This window comes from Dermacentor andersoni, chromosome 5, assembly GCF_023375885.2.
Source record: "Dermacentor andersoni chromosome 5, qqDerAnde1_hic_scaffold, whole genome shotgun sequence".
NCBI classification, from domain to species: domain Eukaryota; kingdom Metazoa; phylum Arthropoda; class Arachnida; order Ixodida; family Ixodidae; genus Dermacentor; species Dermacentor andersoni.
Window position 1 is genome coordinate 166,842,594 of NC_092818.1, and position 23,457 is coordinate 166,866,050.

Consider the following 23,457-nt stretch of genomic DNA (forward strand, 5'->3'; position numbering starts at 1 on the left):
ATTCAAACGCCGAAGCGTCTGTCCGAGCCCAAGCCCGAAGCTCCGCTCTCTCTCCACACAACCAAACATGACCTTTTAAGCCCTCAGTTGTACAAAGGATTCGCAAACCAGCCAATCACACATGCGAGTTCACATCATTGTAACCAATAGCACAACCACCTTTGTGCCGCACACAGCATTGGTGGAAACAGTGGCACTCTTTAGAACACGCCAGGGGATAGGATTCTCAAACACACGTGCCACCTCCCTCTCCCCTACGTTGCGCTGCGAGTATCGGCCCCTGACGCCTTCCCTCTTTTCACCTGCAACCGGCCGCCATGCAAGCTGCCGCGAATGTTCCGTGAAATCGCGGATTATTAACTGCATATCCGCCACACAGCGGGCTACCCTGCCAGTACTGAGAAATCTGTCTCCCGTGCAGCTGTGTGCCGGTTCGCTTGAAATACAAACACCACAATTGGGACCTGATGACACTGTCTCCCGTGCAGCTGTGTGCCGGTTCGCTTGAAATACAAACACCATAATTGGGACCCGATGACAATCGCACACAAAAGCATTCCTCGGCCGTAGCCGGCTAAGTGGTAAAGCTACCGCCATTTTCACGGGAATCTTTAGCAGGCGCACGCGGATGCCAAACATCAAACCGGCTGGGCAGCGTCGCGTCGCCCAATTTCCGTGACCGAGACGGTCGACGGGACATTTGGGGAGCGCATGGGCATTAGCGGTGGCGGTGACCTCAAGCACCCCCCACGCTCGTCTCCCCGAACGCTCCCCTTCGGCTCGCGCCTTCTACCCTTTTGTTCCGAGCGGGGGTGCAGTTCTAGTGCCTTTTCTACAGTGCAGCTACTAATCCGCTTTCTCTTCACGCGTGAGTGTTGCCCGCGTCCCCTCTTCGCGGAACCCATATGCGTGCCTCATTTCCGGTTATTGGCCGATACAGCAGGTGTGGGCTCGTCCTACGCTTTGCTGTAGTCGCCTAAACTGGGCCACAAAATAACAGCGAGGTCAAGTCCCTAATCTCAAACTGACTGGATTAATAATGTACAATTATTTAATAATTTCATGATAAGAATGTCCAATACCCTATTAATTTTATAACGTTCGAAGTTAGTGCGATTGGCCTTATATTATCGATGTTCATTCCCACTCGTTGCTTTTTAAGCGAGGGGATTATTCTTGCGAGTTTCCAGTCAGGAGGTATCCGCGCGTTCATGAGAAGGCATTTGGCAAATCTGCAAATGAGTTTCTTTCCTTTCTTTTATTCTTTTATATTTAATCACGTTGTCCTATGTCTTGAAAGATCTGAAGAAAAAAAAATGTTGACACGTGTACTTGTTTACCTTTCACAGGTTACCGCTTTTCACCGTCACATTGTCCCTCAGCTCAGGGCGCGCTTGCATGTATCAGAAGTTTCTCGAATGTTGTAGACGGTTCTGTCCGCTGTCTGTTGTCACTGAACCTTGCGCAATCTGATTGCTTGTATGCGCGGTGAGAATTGTGTAGAAATTTCTGGAAGACACGCGGGCACCAGCGATTATTCTGGAATCTTCGATGACTCATGCATAAATGCCGACGCGCTTGCCCCGTCGATCAAATTTTCGACGATCACCGACTCTGTTCGCCGCTTTGTTGAGCTTCAAGAGTAGCCTGCTTTTATGGGCACAGGTTAGCCCAATAAAGTTACTTTCGCCATTCAGTTTTGTTACTGTGTCCTCGACCGTCGCTACCACGTGACAATATGGAGATCGAACACGCGTGTTGGAATCCATGTGAAGCGAAGCTTCACTGAAACTATCAAAACGGTTATCTATATGCTGTACAACTAAATTTGTTTACTTTCAACCTATGGAACGCGCAATTTCGTGCAATGTTTATGTTTATTCACTTCGAAGGTCAACTTTAACCTCATGCAATATTTATGTTTACGTACTACATCACTCAGACGCTGTGCCGAGGTGCAAGCATCAAATCGGGCGGACGCACAAGGTCAGACGTCTACGCAGCGATTTCACGAGGACGAAGGCGATGTACGATGCCGTCCGAAGGAATAATGGCGACGACAGGAGTACGCACATGGTGGTACGACATGTGTGTAAAAACATTTAAGCATTATCTACCCTTTGTGTCACAGTGGCACATACCCAGTAAGCCAAGAATGGGGTAGCCCGAATATAACTTAGGAAAATAAATATAGCCGTTTAAAACCATGCGCAATTAATGCCAACAGCAACGATTTCGGACCCCGTAAGAAGCCTAGCTTAAGATAATGTAAACATAGGCACGCCTCTATTCAAATGTACCCCATGAAGTAGGAGCGGAATTTCAGAAAAAGTGGAATTTCAAGAAAAGTTTGCAGGTTTTTTTTTTTGGGGGGGGGGGGGATACCAAGACAAACAAAAAAAAGGCCGCCATTACCGCTCACCGGAAGTGACGCATGACCTAGAACGCGCACCTCCTCGCAACGTTGCCGAGATAAGGCGGCGCCCACGTACGGCGCGCTAAAATATCCCAGAGGTGACGTACTGGGACTTGTCATAGCGACAACCACCAGGTGCATGCATCGTCTGATTAGGTGCTTTTTAAGGACTTCCAACAAGAAAACGATGCACTTATCAACCCTGCGTCTTTTCCAAGATTGCTTCAGTCGTATGTACTCATTTAGAACATATTTAGCCAAAAATAGTTTTGTTGCAGTTGACCTTTAAGAGGCGTGCGCGCTTTAGAGATACCTACAAGTGAAGTAGCTATATTCACAATTATATGGTTTGTTGTCTTGTTGAATTACGCAGTGCAGAGGTGCGCTCTATGGCACTACTTGGTCGATCGTATTTGCATGCTATGTGGGGCGGAGCATCCGGTGGAACATACCCGTTGCTGAAGAAAGGCGTAGCGCAAACATCAGAGGTTGAATAGATTGCAAATTATGCTCCATTACATTATTAAAGGTACGTGTACTTTGTAGATACCTACGAGTCGACGTTATAAAGTTTGAGAAATATGGGACCCCAATTTAGGGGACGCTATAGGACAGGCGTACAAAAGAATGCAAAAGGCGTATAAAATAGTTCGATTAGGGTACACGCAAATCCTTTTAAGGGGCTATATTAAGGAGCTTTAGAATAAGAGCTGAGAAATACGAAATACAGTTTAGATATAGGGTAAATAAAGAAAAAGAAACTCGCAAGTAGGGAGTTTTAGAATTAAGGGACCCAAGGTTATGAGAGAGAGAGAGATATTAAACATATTTTATTAGGTAAATGCAGCTTTGGAGAGCCAAGTGTACAAAGCTATGCTATGAGAGCACACAAAAGGCCTAAAATCTAGTAAAAACTTTAGCACACAAAGCTGTGTTGGGGGCGTCACTTCTAAAACTACGCACTGTTTTATGTGCGCTCACGACTTAACGACCGATCAATTATTGCAAGGCAGCGCAACAATGCTGGTCCTGCGCGCTTGCACTACATAGTTGGTCGGAATTAAACTCGGCCAGAGGTACGAAGAAACGGAGTGGTCGATCCCAACAAACGTAACTACCTTCGTCAGTAGCGTCCAAAAAATGGCGGTCATGAAGTCAACGAATCACTTCCGCCGCTTGCAGTGGAGTAAAGCATGACTTTCAAGATTGGCTTCAATAACCTTGAGGCCATCTCTGGGAGGTGCAAGAGCGTGTCATTCCGTAGGCGAAACAGGCAGTCGCCCGTTTCGGATGCAAATCGAATTCAATTTCGTATTTTTTATTAAAAATGGGCAAATACCAAATTTTTTTAATACGAATCGAATACTATAGTAAGTATCAAATATCGAATCGAATATTACATATCGAACAGGCAAGCGCAGATACACATATTTAAGCAGGAATATTTATTCCGGTATAATTACGTACTACAGCTGCACTGACCAGTGCAAAGAAAACACCTAACTATATGAGGTACAAAGGATTAATTTTAATCACAAGGTAACTATTTTGTTATTACGTTAACTGCACGAAAAAATTTAACCACATTTAAAGCCTAGTTGAAAACAAGCTCGCAAAGAGTGAAAGTTTTTGTATGACTAACTTTCCGAAAATGCTAAATGGTTGCTGCAGTAAAAGAGCGAAAGAAAAAAGGAAAAGAAAGATTAGAAGTTGTGGAAAAATAAAGCTGTTGAACGATTTCTGTGCCCTCGACACGTGTAAAACGGCCCACTGCAAGGGAAATATGACTCGTTGTAGCGTAATAGGTAAAACTGGCACATCACTATACTACCAAAAACACTACATTACAGAATACCAGCAATAAACAGACGATCTTATGCAGGCTTCCGCCGCAGAGTCTAAAACAAGCCTTGCATTACTCATTGTTTCTCTATTGCTTCGAAAACTTGTTTCACTTTTGATGATTTGCTATAGTATTCGCCACCCCTACTTTTTATTCGTTCCAGTTGTATTGCCGATTGTTCACGGACCAATAAACTGCTCATGATACCCCGAAGCCTAGCTACCTGTGTGCTTTTTCAATTACACAAGGTGACGTTTAATATTTGCAATAAGACGTGTTTAAATTTGATGCCACAGTGGAGAGGGATGCAATGATTTCACTTCGCAGGGTTAGCGAAATACACTGAAATGCCGCTGCTCATATGTGCCCGAATGAACAAGATAATTCATGCAGCCGACACTCTTGCGGTTGGCAGCTAGCTTCCCCACACTAAGGCCACCGGATTAATTGCACCGAGACATATTTAGTCCAAGAGCACCTTAGCAGTACGATAGTCATTTGTGCACTTTCGACAATGGCCGCGACGCACACCGACTGGAGAAGCCTTGCAGTTTGTAGACAGGGACGCGGAAATAAGAGTACATATATAAATACGCAACAACGAGGAGAAAAGGAGGGGAAAAAAAAAATCCGGCCGCTCTAAAACCCGTTCAACAAGTGTCGTTTAGCAAGTAATATATACAAAGCGATGACCGCAACGATACCAGCTATATACTGCAGATGTTCAGACATGCTGCGGAAGATGACGTGCATAGTCGCGCTTCAATCAAACGACAAATCGCAACTATTCACGAACTAAAGAACACTGAGCAAGCAAACGCGAAAAAAGAAGAAAACAAAAACAAAAGAAAAACTGACGAAGATGCCTATCACGAGAGAGGCATGGCGGAATCGAACGCCTTCACCAGAACGAGCACTTCTTGTGCGCGTTCATCTCGTCGTCGTGCGCACAGCTGAAGGCGCTGGCGAACTCCTCCATGTGCATGAGGGGCACGTTGCACCGCTGTTCCGGACGTAGCTCGTGGCGCGCCCTGGCGTCCGCTTCGCCCCAGCTCTCGCCTTCGTCGTCGTCGCCTGCAGAGCACAGCGTTAAGCAGTACGCGAGGAAGAACAACTTGCGGGCGTCTGTAGCCTCCAGGCCCGGAAGGCGCACGTCCGCGGGTGACGAGGCGCTGCCCTTCGAGCGTCTGCCGAACGCGGCGTACAGGATGGGAGCCGAGGCGAAGTCGCTGAAGCGCTCGGCGTCTGCGCTGTCCGTCGCCATCGCCTGCCTGTGGGCGTGGCGCGCCCCGTAGTTCCCGTAGGAGCGCAGGTAACAGGCCACCCGCCCCTTGTACTCCCTGCGCCACCAGGGTCGCGAGACGCATGTGAAGGCCACCGGTACGTTTGCAGCGTAGCCCTTGTGCGCGCGTTCTAGCTCGTGTACAAGTGATTTACCTGTACGCTACAATACGCTTTGGTTGGCACATCAATTTTTTTTTTTAAATTGTGGGGTTTTACGTGCCAAAACCACTTTCTGATTATGAGGCACGCCGTAGTGGGGGACTCCGGAAATTTCGACCACCAGGGGTTCTTTAACGTGCACCTAAATCTAAGTACACGGGTGTTTTCGCATTTCGCCCCCATTGAAATGCGGCCGCCGTGGCCGGGATTCGATCCCGCGACCTCGTGCTCAGCAGCCTAACACCATAGCCACTGAGCAACCACGGCGGGTGGCACATCAATTTTAAGGAAGGTGGTGGAATATTATTAAAAGGTAAAATTGTCATCCTTCCCGAGTAGCTAGGCGACCGAGAGGCTATGCCTTTCGGTCCCAACGTGCGAGCGGCCCGCTTCAGACTAGGAATCTAGCGCGACCAGAAGGACCTGAATGAAGTTTTTCAGACAATGCCATATCTGAGTATTGCACGAAAGTGCAAAGGTAGCCCATACGGGTGCGTTTCTCACAAAGAAAGCTGAGCCGTTCAGAAAAATTCCTCGTGGTTCGCGGACTGGGTCGAATCTCCTTTATTATAGTTTCGTGCTTAACCAGATGGATTTATTTGTTACTTATTTATTATTTCACATACGGTTAGCCCCAACCTATTGGTCATAGCATAGTGGTACATATCATGTGTCAGAAGACAAGAACCAAATATACGAAAACAAAACAATATATTAATGCAAACATGCAGTGTTGCTGTACACTCGTGTTCAGCATTGAAACGTAAATAAAATAAACATCAATTATTGACCCTACGGACTTAAGCTCTGTTTCGATAATACGTGCCCGTGCGCTGCAATCGACGATGAAGTGGCGTGAGCCGTGGCTAGTTTCAACTTTGCAATTTCTGCATGTTCTTATAACATTGATTTCTAAATATACATAATTAAGGAGCTTTAGTCTTTTAGTCTGTATGAATTAAAGATTTGATCAATTGCTATTGCACAAATTCTAATGTCCGGCGGCGCGAATACTGTGTCGCCAAACAAAGAAACTACCACATTGTTTTCAAAGTCTTCACTGAAACACATCTGGCATGCAGATGCGTGAAGACAGTTGAATCAGCTGTTGCCATATTCCATTCCAAACAACAGACTTATCTGCTATGCCAGCGCTCTTGCCCGTCCGTGCCTCGGACTCGCGCAATGCCAAAGTCCACGACGCTTACCCGATTGTCTCTGGGCGCCACTGATCCGAGCCATTGAGGTCGTCGGCCATGTCTAGGCTGAGCGCCGAGTAGAAGCCGTACATGAGCTCGTGCGCCAGCAGCTGTCCAATGCCGGCGAACACTACGGCCACCGGCAGGTCGAGAGCGAACAGCGGCGGCCACAGGGACGCCGGGTGCAGCACCACGCGATCGTGCGCCTCCTCGAACGTGGGCCTCGTGTTCAGGAACGACCGTTCCGCGGGGCTGCCCTTGCGCGGCGCCAGCAAGTGCTGCACACGTCGTCGCCGAGTGGACGTGCGCCAACGAAAGGGGAGATCTGACACAAGAACAGCCGCGGCAAGTATACGCGGTACGGTACGAAGCGCCGGACGACACAGCCATTTTGTCAGCAGTAGGATCAAACTTGGTTTCGCGCCTTTATAGCAAGTGAAGCATGCATACTCGTACGTTCGCTGCCGGAGAGGTGCATTTCTGGCTGGCATGTTTTACGCGGCTTCCTTCCTTAAACAAAGGGACATTAAAGATAACCATATCAGTTTAGGCTGATAGCGTATTCTGTAAACCATATTTTCGTTAATTTCGCGGTAAGCAGTGAATTGCTTCAAGAGAAAAAGAAGGTCAAAGCTCTTTGTTTCCTTTTTGAATATTTCGCGTTGGAACCCTGGCGCCGGTGCGTCAGTGTGATGTCAAGGATTTCGAAGTATTTTCTCGTATTTGGGCCGGTGTGGCTCAGTAAATGTCCTTGAAACTTGCTAAGTTCCGTCTCATGACCTTTTTTCTTTTTCTTTTTTTTTTTTGGAATACAATATGTAGTCTATTATTACCGATAAAATAATAACTAGGCCTGAGCAGACGCCATCAAAACCTATGACGTCACGGTAAGTTGGTTCGGGAATTTCGAGACAGCGCCGCCAACCGTCAGTCTCCTCTCGCTTATTAAACCTCATCACAAGGTAAGTGTTTTTTCTTCTTTTTTGGCAGTGTAGAAGGATAATTTTCTAATAAAGCTCAAATTATTTATCTCTGCAATTTTCCTTTAAATGGCTTTTTGAAGTTAACTTCGGGCAATCTGGGTTCGTAGAAGCACAGGAAAGAATATAGTATTTGCATATTACGGCCTAATTATCTCAGAGTCCACTGGTGTAAACGAAGAGGACGTCAACCTCTATCGCGACAAGCACAGCGAAGAGGCCGCGCCGCATCTCACCGCCTGCATGTGCTCCACAGCAGTTCTCCACGCCTCGAAGAAGCTCTGGTCGTTGTCCAGACGTGGCAGCTCGGCTTCGTCGTCGCCCAAGTCCGACACAAGTGGTAGCCTCGTCAAAAGTGCTATCCGGCGGGCGCTGAACAGAGCCTTGCGCTTGGTGCCGCTGTCCATCCAGAGGTTCCCGTCCAGGGCTTCGATGGCGGCATCCTGCACCGCGTGGAACACCCTGCGCACCCGCAGCAGCAGCTCGTCCGAAAGTGTCCTCCGGAACAGGGGCAGCGTCAGCGCTGGCTTGGTCAGCTGCGCGCCATCAGCCAGGTAGTCAATACAGACTATACAGCCCGTCGAGCAAGGTCGTTAAACCTAACACTCGGTATTTACGCGCTATAAGCACAAGCCGAAGCGCGAACTGCACGATGTGGTCGATCGCTGCATGCGTAGCTGGCATCAAAAACGTACTGCATGCACAGTTCAAAAACTCAAGACTTGGCTAAGATCGAATCGCACCTATAGACACACTGCGCAAAAGTTGATTAGTGTGACCTGTTTTTGCAGGTCATGCCGATCGTACATGTTTTGCGAAAACGTTGCTCCTCAACACTGTTTCTGTGTATTTAACAGAATATTCGTCTGGAAAACAGTAACAAACAGTAATTGTTGCTAGAAACCAGTAACGCTGAATTGTCTTTGCAACGTAAAAAAAAAAAAAAGGTCACCGACGATTACGATGCTCCTTAACACGAAATTTGAGCGCAGCTCTATGCGTATTTTCATTTCGCAACATATTAGCTGGCGCAGACAGTCTGTCTCGTTCGGCACGTTGCAAACGCGGAGAAGTACGTGTGGCGCGACTGCCTCGCTTATCGGGAAATTGCGAGAGGCAGCGCGTAGGTGAAGCGTATAGGCGCGATTCACAGCAGCCGCCGCAGACAGACCTCCGCTCATGCAGCGCTTTGTTTCCATACATGGTATCGGTGGACGCCCTCACTGCATGCCTTATGGATGGTGTCATTGGTGAACACACGCCGCGTCCTACTCTGGCGCCATCTCGTTGCGATCGTCGCCGCGGAACACTTGCGCGGCACTACTCTTTTTCTTCTCACGCTTTCGCCATACCCTCCTCCTCCGCTTTCCTCCTCATGCATGACTTGGCCCAGGCCCCGTGTACACAATGCATGTGACATCAAAATACCTGTATATTTTCAGATCAGTTCATGCAACTGTACACATGTCGCGCTGATCAATGCTATATGTGCCCAGAACAAGAGCTCAATAAACGTACTAAGTACTAGTTAGAGCTGACATCAAAGATAGGCAAAGCTCGTGTACATCATTATACAAACACGAAAAATTCAGCTATATACAAGAAAGTATTGTCATCTCTCCACGAAATGCAACACTAATCAGAAATATATGCGTCAAATACAGTGCACAAAAAAACGATGATCGGAAAATTCCCTCGTAAAGAAACAATGACATAAAACCAAAAATTCGTTAGGTGTGATAAATATAGTAAACAAACTGTTCAAATCATACAGGATTGAACGAATTTACAAAAAAATGTATGTGTACACGCGCGCACACACACACACACATATACCATTCTCTGCAGTTTGTATTCACACACGCATTATATATTATATATATATATATACAGCCAACACTCGCAGGGTTAGTTCTTGTAGACAAACATAAATACCCAAGAAAGTGAATGGGAATACGGCGCCGCGGTAGCTCGATTGGTGAGAGCATCGCACGCGTAATACATGGGTTCGTATATCCCACGTGCGGCCAGTTGATTTTTCATCATTATATATATATATATATATATATATATATATTATATAATGCGTGTGTGAATACAGACTGCAGAGAATGGTATATGTGTGTGTGTGCGCGTGTACACATACATTTTTTTGTAAATTCGTTCAATCCTGTATGATTTGCACAGTGTATATATATATAATGTGAACACTATCTGCCTTGCGCATCTTGTATTTTGCAAAGAGTGGTTCGTAGGTGTCGTGGATTTGCAGTGAGAGTTTAGAATCATACACATTATTTTCCTTTCAAGAATTAGTTTCCTATAGTTATTTGACGGGGTGTTCCCCTAACTAGGAGTGCGTAGCTAATTCTGGAATAACAAATCGAGTAATACAGCACTTGTTTAGCCATAATAGTACTACTAGTTTGTGTATTTTATAGTTGCTGCCCGTAATTCGAGTTAGATCAGATGTCAGCTTATTAATATGTGTATTCCAAAAAAGGTCTCGAAACCACACGTCTAAACATTCTTGCTCACTGACCTGTTTCAATAAGCAGCATTCAAATGCTAAGGTAATAGCTTCACAATTTTTCCAGCCTGCTGATTCAGAAATAGTAAATTTAATCTTGTTTGTATTCAGGTTTAAGCCGTTTATGTGTAACTACTTCGATAGGTCTTGAAGGTAAGCATTGACATTATTTTCTAAACATTTCCTTTTCATTACGCTAAAAGACATTGGTATATATCATCTTGGTATACCGCTATATCAGGGCAACCGGGTGTTCAATTCTTGACAAACGCACTGACCTGATCGAGTCGAAGGATGCAGCGTTCGGCGACATTTCTGTCGGTCATGCCGTACGCCTGGCTAAGGCCGGCATGCACGAAGCTTCCGAGGTCCCTTGCGACGCTCCAGCTGATTACCAGGGCGTAAATGTTTGCCTTATAGGCGTTCAACTGCAGGAGCGTGTTGACGCCGTTGAGGAGGCTCGAATTTTTTACCACCACGGCGTCGTTGGCGAATTCGCTTGCCCCGGCGCCGAAGGCCTCGGCTATAATCGCTGCCCAGTCAAAAGCGTGGGCACTGGAGACGTTCGGCTGCATCTCCCTTACTTTCAGGACACGAGGGCCGCTGTGTCGATGCCGAGTCGACGACGTTTCCAGTATGCCAGAGATTTCTTCCTCGAGCGCGCGAAGTCTATCCGCGATTTTCTTTACATGACCCGCCTCGCTTACACCGAAGGCAGTGATGTACGTCTCCAGGAGGCGGTTGTAGGCGTTCTTCTTGAGGAGTGCCTTGCGCTTTTCTTCCCACTCGAGGTAGCTCTCGCTCCTGCCAAATCGAAACGTGGGCCTTCCCGCGGACGCGCTTACTTCGCGAACGCGCAGGGAAAACCACACGTCCACGTTCCAGAAGAGAGACAACTGGACTAGCGTGCTCAACGTGTCCCGATTCGCAAGGCCAACGCTGTCGTTGGCGTGAGGCCACGTGAGGTTCCTCTCGAGCATGAATCGTTGCAGTTCCGCGAGAGAGCTGTCCGCTCCCGATTCGTGCTGGCCTACGCACATCTGCAGCAACTTTCCGGCCCAGAGCGACTTGCCGGGCACTCGCCCTTCCCGCAGCGTGTGGTTGTCGCGCAGCCACTCCTCGAGCACGGCGTCGATCAGCCTTGCGCGCGTCAGCGACAGAATGCTGGCGTCCGTGCCACCTGGGTACCGGGCGCCGTGGCAGACGAAGGCGTAGAAGTTGTGGCACGGGTTCACCGAGTCGGCGAGCGAGGCGCGCAGGAGCTGCGAGTACTCGAGGCACGACTCCCGTTCGCAGATGCCGCTTGCGGGCACGTCCTTCTTTTCGGCCGTGGGATACCCGTAGCGCATGAGCAGCACCACGAAGACAATGAAGAGCGCCACCGCGACGGCCACCACGGCCAACTTCGCGTTGCTGCTGCTCGAGCCCTCGGCTGTCGCGACGTGGTTGCCTACGGGATCGGACAAGCTCTCCGACACACCGTCTGGTGTCTGCGAGTAAGATAGCTAAGAATTATGTCACCGCAGTTTAGGTGGTGAGTGGATGGTTGGCATTGAAAACTCGCTATAAAGATACGAATAATCATTGCGAAATCCCCGCCCTTGTCTGCTACAGTCTTCGAGACCGGGCTGGTTGGTGTTCCGTGTTACCGTGAATTACAGCGCACACCGAGACAATGGAAGGAAACGGCGGAAAGGAGCGCCGTCTTCGTCGTTTCCTGCCCTTGGTTTGGTGTGCGCTGTTTTTCACAGTAACTTGTCTTCCCTCAGAACAGTGTCCAATTTCTACGGTCAGTGTGGATCCAGATGGTTTCGCCTGTATACATCACCTGAAACTTCTTGAAATACTGTTCGGACAGTCTCTCGGAGTCAGTTTCTCTTGGAGCAGCTCCCCTGCGACTTACACTTTGTGATGGTACAGGTCCGGCTCACAGAGAAATTCATTTAAAGAAACTTAAGTTCTCGGTCTGGAAGATTATCAAGCTACGCGAATGACCATCTTTTCTTGTTTGTTTGCCACGTTATGAGGTTTACTGGTTGCTTCTGACTCGTACGAACGAGCCTCTGCATTTTCAGTCAAAGTATAGAATAGTATGAGGGTAGGTACAGAACGTTTCCTCCTGGCCAACACTGCATGGTATTGGGCCATAGCTAGGCGTCAATTTCGTGCTGCAGAAAAATGCGATGCGACATATTGCGAGATGCGAGACGATGCAAGAGATTCGAGACTGCCACCTATTCTAAGGTATCTCCGTCACTAGGTTTTCATTTTTATATTCGTCATTAGGTCATTAGGCTTAGCAAAAGAAATACCGCTCGTCAAGGATAGTCCATGATCACATTGCTCGAGGTATTCGCTTTAACTATTCAGCGGCATGACGGAAGCCATCGGCACTCTGCGTTCTCAGGTTGTCTCCCTATATTGTAAAGTACTAAACAAGCACAATGCTGCTGGGACTTGGCCGGTGGTCTAACGAAAACCGTCGTCAACCGTCGTATTAAAGATGACGTATGTATGACGGATGGTAATAAGACATCTTTATTGATTGGTTCAAATAGTCGAAAAGATATGAACTTTTGACAGTTTATGGCGGAACTTGGAAGTATTGAGAATAGCACAGCCAGTGTGTAAAAAAAAAAAAGAACACCGTAGAATTTATGTTAAATACGAATAAATAAATAAATAAATAAATAAATAAATAAATAAATAAATAAATAATGCGAATTTATTTAATAGATAAACAGATATGTGTAGCAATAAGGAAAAATGTGCAAAAAGACATTGAATATGATTGCAAACGGAGAACTGCTCAGTACAGTAATTGCTCTCTGGAGTCTTTCTTGCTTTATAGTTAAAACTTTTTTTGTGGAGTTGTTGCACGGCCGCAAGTCCAGGAATTCGGGACATCGTTAGTGCGGCGAGGCCGACCTCGGGGTGATGCGGTCGGCGTAACTCTATGGGAAGCATTTTTTTTTTTTTTTTACAAGCCGGTCGTTGAGCAGTGCCTCGTTTTTCGCGATTCGTACTTTAGATTTATATTTGTACTTGTACTGCTCATGTGATTTGCACTTCTAGCACTTAATTCGGACAATGGTCTCACGCTATATGTCTAGTGTAGTTTTATTCCACTGGCTGTATATTTTTCGTGGGAGGACTTTTCTAGGCCCGTTTAAAATGCATGGGGTAGTTTTTAGAAGGCAAATCGTAGCGCAGTGAAAACTCATTCGCTAATTGCACTCTAGTGGCACATACTGTAGGTCTCTCTGTTTATGTAGGTCCAGTTTGGTTTTATTGTGATGGCTGAATGTTTTTCCTTGGGCACTTTTGTTTGGTCATTATGCTGAGAAGCAGCTCTACAGGGGCAGAATATTCGTCCGTCGTTGAATTGATGCGGAAGGGCTCGTCGACCATGTTAAAAATGGACTCAAATATGCAGCTGTGATGCATATTCGCGCCCTGACGTATAAGATGTGCGATTCTGCAAGAATCAGCTGACCAAATGGTATTACGGAGTGACATTCAAGCATTAAACGCAGCTGCTTGTGCCACTTTATCTCAAGTTTCGGCGCATTATAAAATGTTTGGTTTGGTATTCAGAAAAGTAAGGCAGTTGGTATTTTGAAATATTTGCTATTAGGAAAAGTTTTGACGCAAAGGACATCGCATAGAGCCCTTTCTACGCGTGTTTACTTGATAACGCAATGAGCCGACAATGCCAACTTTTGAATATTATCAGTGCAGAAAAAATTCGAAGGGAAAAGTCGTGATCTATGGAACGCGTGGCGGAACCAAACAAAGAGGAACAGAGACTCCCTGTGTTACAGCAGCTTCGTATCGTCTAATAAAGGATGCCGTTTTATTTTTTAACAGCTTGGAAATATGACTAAAATCATGCGTGCCTCTTAAGTGCGCGCAAATCTCGCACGTTATACGCAATCGTTATGCTCGGAAGCTTTGAGTGAAGCCACAACCGGTGAACTACACCGAGTCAATTGTGGCAGGGCCTGCTGTGAGCCACATAATTGCTTAGTTGCGCGAACACGTCACCGCTTGACAATATTTCGCGGACCCCTGCCTTATCGGGAATACTTCATGGCGCAATGTGACTTTTGCAATGTCTTTCTAGCGCAAAAAAAAAAGAAAGAAAAACACTGGTCGGACAGTTGGCCGGACAGTTGGTCGGATACGACGAGCTTAATTCCAGATTTTTAAATGCTGTCGCGCCAAAACGCCTAAACATACTAATAAAATATACAACGAGTTTGTTTCCCCACAAGCTAAGTCGTACTGTGGGGAAACAAGCTTCGAGTTTATGGCAGCGTTGCTTCCCGTACATAACGTTTTATTATTGCGATAGCCATGTTGCGATATTATATGGACACTCCTGGAGCATTTCCGCCTTCGTCGTAGACGTGATGTTTCATATAAAGTCCAAGTGCAATAACATCGTGGTCGCGCGCCGTATGCTGTGGGTGAAAGTGAAAGCGTGCGAGGGTGAGCAGAGAATAGTGGCTCGATCTCGTGCGCGCAAAGGAGGAAGGCGGGAAGGCTATTATAGTCTTGCATCGCGCACAAGGACGCAGGGAAAATGGCCAAAGCTTTATTCCGGCGGTGGCTTCGTATGGCGCGGCTGAGCGCGGTCCCGATCTTGAAAGGGACATGCGGTGAGTACAAAGTCTAGACGCGCCGACTGGGGCCCTATAACGTAAAACTATTCCAATCTGTTTTTATTCCAATATCCTGACGTCAAATTCACGTAACCGCCAACGCATCGAGTGGCGGCTCGCAGCGTTGTTTGAGAAGGCCAACGAGACGCCTTCCTCTTATATAGGAGGTCACTTTTGTTTGCTTTCAAAGCGAATAGCATTACCTTACTTGACATATATTTATTATCTGATTGGCTGACCAAAGGCGAGGAGCACACAGAAGTGGAGGCGGTAAGGTGGGGCAGTGAAGATAGCTAACCTGATCAGGAGGGTGGTGCCGGCGTCTCCGATTGGCCTGCTTCTTTTTGTTTAGATTTCGGCGTCTGGCAGAAAATCGCGGCGGCATGCAACGGAAAAGTAACAATGCAGCTAAAACAAATCCTCAGCGAAACAAATCTGGCAGATCGATGTCGTTTACGCGCCGATTGGGCTCGATAATTATATACTGCCACAGGAAAATGTTCATGATAGGCAAAAAAATCCATTCTCCCCGGCAGCTCCGACTATCCAGTGCCAGAGCGATCGGCGGACACCTATCTGCTTGTCATTTCGAAACAATACTCTCGGACTATTCGAAAAAGAAAATTCAGTTTTGATCGGCATAATAATGAACCTGTAAAGGGACACTAAAGGCAAATACTTAGTCGACGTGGACTGTTTAAATACCATTCCAGAGACCTCGCAACGCTTGTTTTGCGCCAAGACTTAGTTTACGAGAAAATTACATACGAAGGGTCCGAATGCCTTTTTCTAAATTCAAATCTCGCGTCACCCAACAGGGGGAGTGGCGACGTTGCATACGCCATCACCACCCTTTGCAGCCATCGGTGAGTAAAACGGCGCCCGACAGATAGCGGCACCGAGCCAAGACAGAGCGGTGGATTAGATGCTGCAGCTGCATTTTGGTCAAGTGGCGTATACCGTTCGGGCATCCCGCGACATCACATGGAAGTTGAATTCTCTGCTACTTGCAGTTTGTGCGAGTTTCGCGAGCGAGAAAATCCAGCGCAGCAATACGCGATAACCAAACTAGTAAAACGTGAAAGCGCGGACGGCACGAAGTCGAGCAAAAATGACACCTTTAGACCACCCGCGTCATTGTCAAGGATAATTTTAATGAGTTCTTTTGTCTAAAGAAGACATAGAACTCGACTCATAGCATATTTTTTGCCTTATAATACAATACAATGATGTTTTTTCTTGCGACGAATGGTTGAGTACTAGAGAGAATTTAACTGAGGAGTGCTTTCGTCATCGGGCAAGTGCTTGAATATCCTGGGAGAGTCTAATCATTTCTTGCATTTACCTCAATTTATCAATTATTAAAGCTCTGTTCGCGATAATATTGACGCCTTAGAGATTATCGAGCACTACCCACCATAGCCTGACTTAAGATTTGCGTTTAGTGTTCCTTTAATACGTACACGCCACTTTGACACGGTGAGCTTTCGCGGTTTCGGGACGTCAGGTGAAAGACAGGTGAAGTGGGCGTAGCCCAAAAACTTGACCAATGGCGGAGGCTGATGGTAAAAAAGCGTAGAATCAAAAACATTTTTGTTGTTGTTGTTCGGCCACATTATGTTTAGTTAGCGTGTGCACGTCATATCAGATAAGTAGCTTTCGCGGTTTTCCTTACGTTGCGTGACACGCAGTTGGGCAATCGTGTTTGCAGCAACAGAATAGAAACAGTTTGGTATAGCACCCCTGGCGTCTTCGTGTGCGATGTGTTCGCGCCGCTTAGTTCGCGTTGAATCTAGAAGCAGCACGAAGGACAATACGTTCGCTGCTGCTGCCGCTCTCCCCTCACGCCAGCGTTTTGAAAAGTGTCCGCGCTCACCGAGTGAGGTGCGTTCGTGTGTGATTGTGCGCTTGTGACAGCGTGCTGGTTAATTCAATTAGTAAGCAAATGTTTACAGCAGTTTATGCAGCTGATGAAACGCCCAGCCTTACTTTGCACTGTCAAATAATTTGCTGTCGTAATCAGTGATTCGCCTCTCGGGCGAAACTGTGATCATCATCATCATCATCATCATCATCATCATCATCATCATCATCATCATCATCATCATCATCATCATCATCATCATCATCATCATCATTTCTGCTCAAGCCAGGTGCAATACACACGCAAGTTTGCAGTACAGGCGCATTTCTGTCTGACTGCGAGTGAGTGTCGATGATTTTTTTCCGAGCAAATGGGGCAGAGCGTGTCGTTTTCAGAAAGCAGCTTGGTGTCTGCCACTGCAGATACGGTGGCATAGAGACGTTGAAAATCCGGTTTCCTCTTGGATTGGGCGCAAACAAACATGCAGAAAGAGAATTTTGGGTGGTTGGTTGATTGCCTATTGTTAAGAAAATGGAGATCTTTCGCGCACGCCGTAGCTTTAGAAGTGCACCCAAAGTACAAGTGCCCCCCCCCCCCCCCCCCAAAAAAAAAAAAAAAAAACAAACAAACAAGAACGGTGGTATTAGGTACTGTGCATTCTTTCCCGTCTCATGTTTTCTTCCCGTTTGTTTTGCGCAGCGTCTAATTACATTAACATACCGTAACTGTCTCGTTCGATGGCAACACAATTTATTTATTTATTTATTTATTTATTTATTTATTTATTTATTTATTTTTATTTTTGCGGCAGGTAAAGCTATCTGCGTTCGGCGTTCCTGGAAGTAGTCTCCTTCCGAGGTGATCAACGAGCTCAATGCTACTTCATTTTCCCTTTCTTTTTATTGAACGTGCGATACTTCACTGCAGTGCGCGAAGGCGAGCATTACAAGCGTTTGCGCAGTTGGCGTTTTTTGTTGAAAGGTACATCACGTGACTCCACTCTCGTGCGGTCGAGACATGGACTGTCAGGGTACGGTCATTCATCAGACAATGTCAGCGCTACTACTATGTTTTTCCGCCGAAGAACCGTCCCCTTGTAGGTCAAATAACAGTGATTACCTAACCACAAGCAAGACAAACTTGCTCTGTGCTTTTGAAAGCGGATAGTGTCAGTCCAACTGCTTTGTGTCTTTGGATTTCAGCACTTGTTCTAACCCATGCTGCGCTAGAAACAAGTCGCCAGAATACTTCTTCTGGGTACAATAAGCATTCTCAATATGAATTTGTTAAAATTTTCGTCAGGATTCGCTTTTGCCCGCAATGCGAACTGCGTGGCGGCTTTGTGTAGAGCTTCGGAAAAAAAAAAAAAAGGTCGAACACGAAATTCGATAGCTGATTGAAGCAAATGAGATGTCTGCACTCTCGTTAAATGCTAAAGGGTTTTTGCGTGACATGACACCATTTAAACACCCTACAATTTTCAATTTCATGGCACATGAAAAATTAGTACTCCACAAATAAATGTTCGGTGCAGTAAGTGGTGCTTTGCTTTGCTTTTTCTTCACCATTTTTTCTACTAAGCTTGCAAATGTCGCTAGCCACACATAATACAGCATAGGGACAAGGCACAACTGCACGCGACATGGTTTTATCCTTACAAGAAAATCGCTGTCGAGATAGATCATGAAGCCAACACCACTTAGATGATATCTCACACCAACGGAATGAGGCAAATCCCAGGAGGACACAATAAGCTCGACAATATTATTAACAGGTGATTCAAGGGTGACACAAGGCGAAACATGTTGCATATGACGGCGGGCATACGACTAGACGATCAATAGAACAATATGAATTTAGCGAGCCAGGAACCAGGTTTGTTATAGGAATGCATTTTCAGCATAGTACGTACCAACTCAACGCTTGAAGCGTGTGTATATTTTCGGCGGCGCATGTTTGTAATATTGTTGCTTGGCCCGCTTTGGTTACTAGCCTTCGTGACATCTTGACTAAATTTCACCTCATCGCAAGTGCATTTGTGCCTTCTTGGAAAGAGAAACAGGAGGATTCAGTCATCGGAACATCCTTTCATTGATTTATTACACACTCCCATATCGCTCGAGCAGCATTATAGCGGGGGGATGTATTCACACATTCAAAATTTTTTTCATGGTGACATACAAAGTGACATCCAAGCCAAAGCAAGATTTCAAACGGAGAAACAAGGCACAGAGCACTCACAAAACTGTAATATACAGTAGTTACAATAAGCCTAAAGTAAACAGATATTGAAATTAAAGCCGTGCGAAATTATTACTCTAGGAAGGTAGAGAAACAGTGCGTGAATATGAGAGGAACATTTATTGTTCCTCTCTTTCATTGTTCCGTCATCGCTCTGTTATTGTTCCACTCATTGTTGCATCGTTCTGTTATATATGATGGGAAAGCGAGACGCGAGGCAGCGCAAAGGATGACGCTCCATTGCGTCTCAAACTTAACACGTGACCGAGGCATCGATAACAGGTGGCACCATTGCAGGCCCTGATGGCAACCATCACTTTTCTTGGGTTTCGAAGTCTCATAACGAGGTCAGGTCTTAAAGGAGTACCGACACAAAAGATTTCGATCTGGTTTTTTTTTTCTGCTTTAGTAAGTGGCTAGTGACCTAGTAATTACGGCACGAAACCTCATTTACTTCAGAGCGCGACACCTAATTATTTGGAGTCTTGTTTGCAGCGACCAGCCCAAGTTTCGGTTTCAGAGAGCAACGACATGGGCCAGAGAAGGAATGTAAACACAGCTGGGCACCTGACCGCAAAAACCTCTGACGTACGTATGCTATGATGCGAACACCAGCGCGCACGCTTGCGCGCGAGCTTCGTGTTGCTAGATCATCTGCTACGCCTGCATGTGCTTTGCGATGTCCTCGCCACCATCGTCGTCTTTTCGTCGTCCAGTGGCGACATTTTCCTGCAGGCAGGCGTCGCCGCCGTATTAGACGTGGCCAATAACTTTCTATTAGACGCACTAGAAAGCCGCGACTCGGATATCGCGGCCGGCGACAGCGAGGACGAACCTCAAGACCCTCGCATCGGCCACGTTCAATGGTCAGTGCAGCGCAGTCAAGCTGATTGTGCGGGAAAGCTGCGGGCACGACAAAAACTGCCACTTAATTCTGCAGTTGCAGCGACACGGAGGGTGCTACAAGGAACAACTGAGAAGGGCACATGCAAGCAGCATGGCAGCGAACGAAAATTCGTGACGACGCGTTTTCTCGGTTGTTTACAATCCTTGTTGTCGATGTTGAGAGGCGCTGCGTTTTGCGGTTGGCTGCGCGCACGTACTTTAAAATTTAATTATGTTGTAAACTATATTCGCCGTTGATACTCTGCAGACGGCGTGTGTGTTCCCACATAAATCGATGTCGCGTGCTATCCCCTCTTCAAAATGTGTCAGTACTCCTTTAGGGACCAAGGATATGCATGCCATCTCATAAGACTGTTTTTTAGACAACGCGCACTCATTTTCACTGTAACAGCATGATACTGCCTCTGACAGAGCTGCGAAAACAAAGACAGGAACTTGTCTGTAGCCATCCAGACGCGTAATTTTCTTCAGTATCCGGCACTCAGTATGTTTCATAAATCGCGACTTCTGCCTTGAAGAAGATTTAAAACTTGCACAATGAAATACATTGCCACACTGAAGAACTCTCCACAGTAGCCTAAAAAATGCTGAAGACGTTTCAAAAACACGTCTGCGGAACACACTAAGAAATTTTTTCCTATTATTTTTAGGTACTGTGAACATTTTTGCGATAACCAGAAGCGAGAGATTATGAAAAACTCGGAACTGTTCCAACAAGTGATCCTGCGCCAAAAATTGGTGTTTTGTGTAGGCTAGTCACGGCCGTGACGACAGTACAAGTATCCGTTTCCGATTGAAAGCATGTGTGCCATTCGAAGATGAATGTTTTTGTTTGTTTTATCGTGTCTTTTTTTGCTGACACCGACAGCGCACGGCCATTACCTACCCTCGCGCCATCGACTCGAGTTAACAGTGCGCACGTGCATATATATTTGCGTTAAGCGCCATAATTGCTCTTAGCGCAAACATCCCACTCTTCCATGCAACAATACACAACAGAGCCACATGTCTGCATCGACTGGACCCCTGTCTTCAGCTTCGCCCTCCACCTGGACTACCCCGACCCGAGACAACGGTTCTTGGCGGACTGTGCATGGTTTGGTGTCGCTTTTACAAAACCCTTTGTTTTCCGCATCAAAAGGGAAGACAGTGCTGCGTGGGGCCACTGCGGCAGCGAGGAAACTATCGAACACGTCATTTGCCGTTGTGCCCGATATAGCGCACACAGGCAGCCACTCGAGACCGCACTGGCGCGTCTTGACAACCAGCCGCTTTCGGAGCAGACAGACATGGAACGCCCAACTATACGGTCGTCGCACCACAAGACAGTCGAGGCACCCTTGAAATGTTTGTATTCGAGTGACCTATTAGAGAGACTAGTTCTCACCGACTAGAGTTTGAATTTTCAAGTTCTGAATCTTTACAGAAAGTTAACCGTGGAGTGTCAGAGCCAGTCCTACAGCAGGTCACATTAATAGAATCTTCAAAATAACACTTTCGGCGCTCCATCGTAGTTGCTCCATCGCTTTCGCGGGCTTTCTTTGCAAACCGGAAAAATGTACTGAGACGTATCGTACACGAAATAACTCGATCGGTGGCTTCTGAAGTTACTCTACAAATATGCTATCATACTTGAGGTACTCGGCCAATAATTAAAAAGTTGGGTAATTAAAATTAGTGACTTACAGGGAAAACAAAAATTACGTGAGTTACCATATAGGCCAGTGCGAACAGTATGCGTTCGGTTCAATTCGCTTCCGACGCGCCTTTCATTTTTAAAATCTTTGCTTAAGTTACGTGGGCCATCCTGTATATGATGTCACCTGTCGGAGAATGCAAGACCGCACCGTAGGAGACAGTTCAGTTTCACAGCCCGAGTCCTCTCGCACCACCAAGAATCTGGCGTCTCTCGGTGGTGTAATATTCCTTTTGTGTAATTGTCGTATACTTGGTTATCACTAATACTGCTTCGCCTTTCCAGAGAAACTGCAGCGTCTTTCTTGTTTTCTTTTCCTGTGAGTCCGAGTATAAGCGCTGCTGCACATGACTGCTGTCGATTCTGATTTCGAGTGAATCCGGCTTGGACTCATTTCGGTTACTCGGCGAATTATAAAGGACTCTCGAACTATCACGCACCAAGACTGAAAAATAAAAAAGAGCAGCAGCATTACTCCAGCCACTAGTAATATTTTGTTACTGAGGTTTATTTCGGTAATTGCAATTAATTACCTAACAGGAGAAGTATACTATCCTAATTATCAAAGAGTCGATGTGACATTTGTAGACACTCCCAAATGACATCTGATGTTTTCAGTGACGTACTGACTGCGCAAAATTTCTTCCGACTGGTTAAGAAACCCCACGAAAAATGAAAAATACCACGTGACTGCGCTCCCACCCGCATCCATAAAGCAGTGCCCTCAAATAAGCTGATTGGAAGTAACTGCTTTGCCTGTCGCAAATCCGAAGAGAGAGCGCATCACCTTGATAATGGTACGGAAGGAGCGCCAACAGCAGGTTTCGCGGCTTCGAAGCTATTCTTTCCTCACATTTCTACGTCACACTGATCCGTCTCTCAAGGCCGACTGATCACATTGATAACAAAAGCCCATAGATAACGGGGCCGAAGCGCCGCTCTCACCACACACGAAGCGCGAAACGCAATGCAATAGGGTGCTCCGCTTGCACCGCATCGAAGAAGTGCGCGCGCAGCTATATTTCGTGCGAGAAACTTGATCTGGACGAAAGCTAAAGTGACGGTTTTATTTTTCATAAAAGTGCATGCGTGCTGCAAATACAGGTTCCCATGGCAAAAAAAAATAAAAATATAAATAAATAAAAAAATAAATAAAAGCGAAACAAACAGACCAAGAAGCGCGCCCCACGTGTAGAGAAAAGACAAAGCCGATGCGTTCAAGAAATAGATCACTTCTAAATGAGCCGAATTGGCCATCGGGATGCCTTCACAAAAGAAAAAAAAGAAAAAGTAAAACATCAGATTTCAGTGCGCCTTTATGCATTCGTAATCCCCATCGAACACCAGCTGCTGCCTAAACGACGTGTTCGAATAGGTCTCCTGCAGATACGCAGCACTGAATCCGCTTTATCAAATATTCAATGGCTTTCTTAATGACCGAAGCTGAAATTCTACGGCAGACATCCGTTATCCTTGCCTTGAGCTAATCTTACGTCCATCTCGATCATCTAAGCACGATCTTTCACATAACCCAATCTTTCCAATCTATTGTACATGAAAGGTCGCATCCAGCCAGTTTCGTTCTCGGCTGCTGCTGTTTGCTGGCACCCCATGTTGCTGATACCACGGAAGTGGAAGATGTGACAGCGGGACTTTGCTGAGAAACTAATCC

General features: G+C 46.4%; 1 protein-coding gene across 3 annotated transcripts in view; it reads right to left on the minus strand.

Moving 5' to 3' along the window:
- The window catches only part of LOC126532179 (membrane metallo-endopeptidase-like 1), a 55,047-nt gene that overhangs the window by 22,451 nt on the left and 9,139 nt on the right, over positions 1–23,457 (minus strand). Inside the window, exons 2-4 of one of the 3 annotated variants that reach the window (XM_055071282.2) lie at positions 10,690–11,901; positions 8,118–8,343; positions 6,911–7,179 (exon numbers count right to left, since the gene is read on the minus strand). In XM_055071282.2, coding sequence (XP_054927257.1) covers positions 6,911–7,179; positions 8,118–8,343; positions 10,690–11,760 — 1,566 coding nt within the window. In that variant the 5' untranslated portion in view covers positions 11,761–11,901. Of the gene's footprint in view, positions 1–6,910; positions 7,180–8,117; positions 8,418–10,689; positions 11,902–23,457 lie in introns of all 3 variants that reach the window. The other 2 variants (XM_050179853.3, XM_055071283.2) reach the window with 2 other exon arrangements.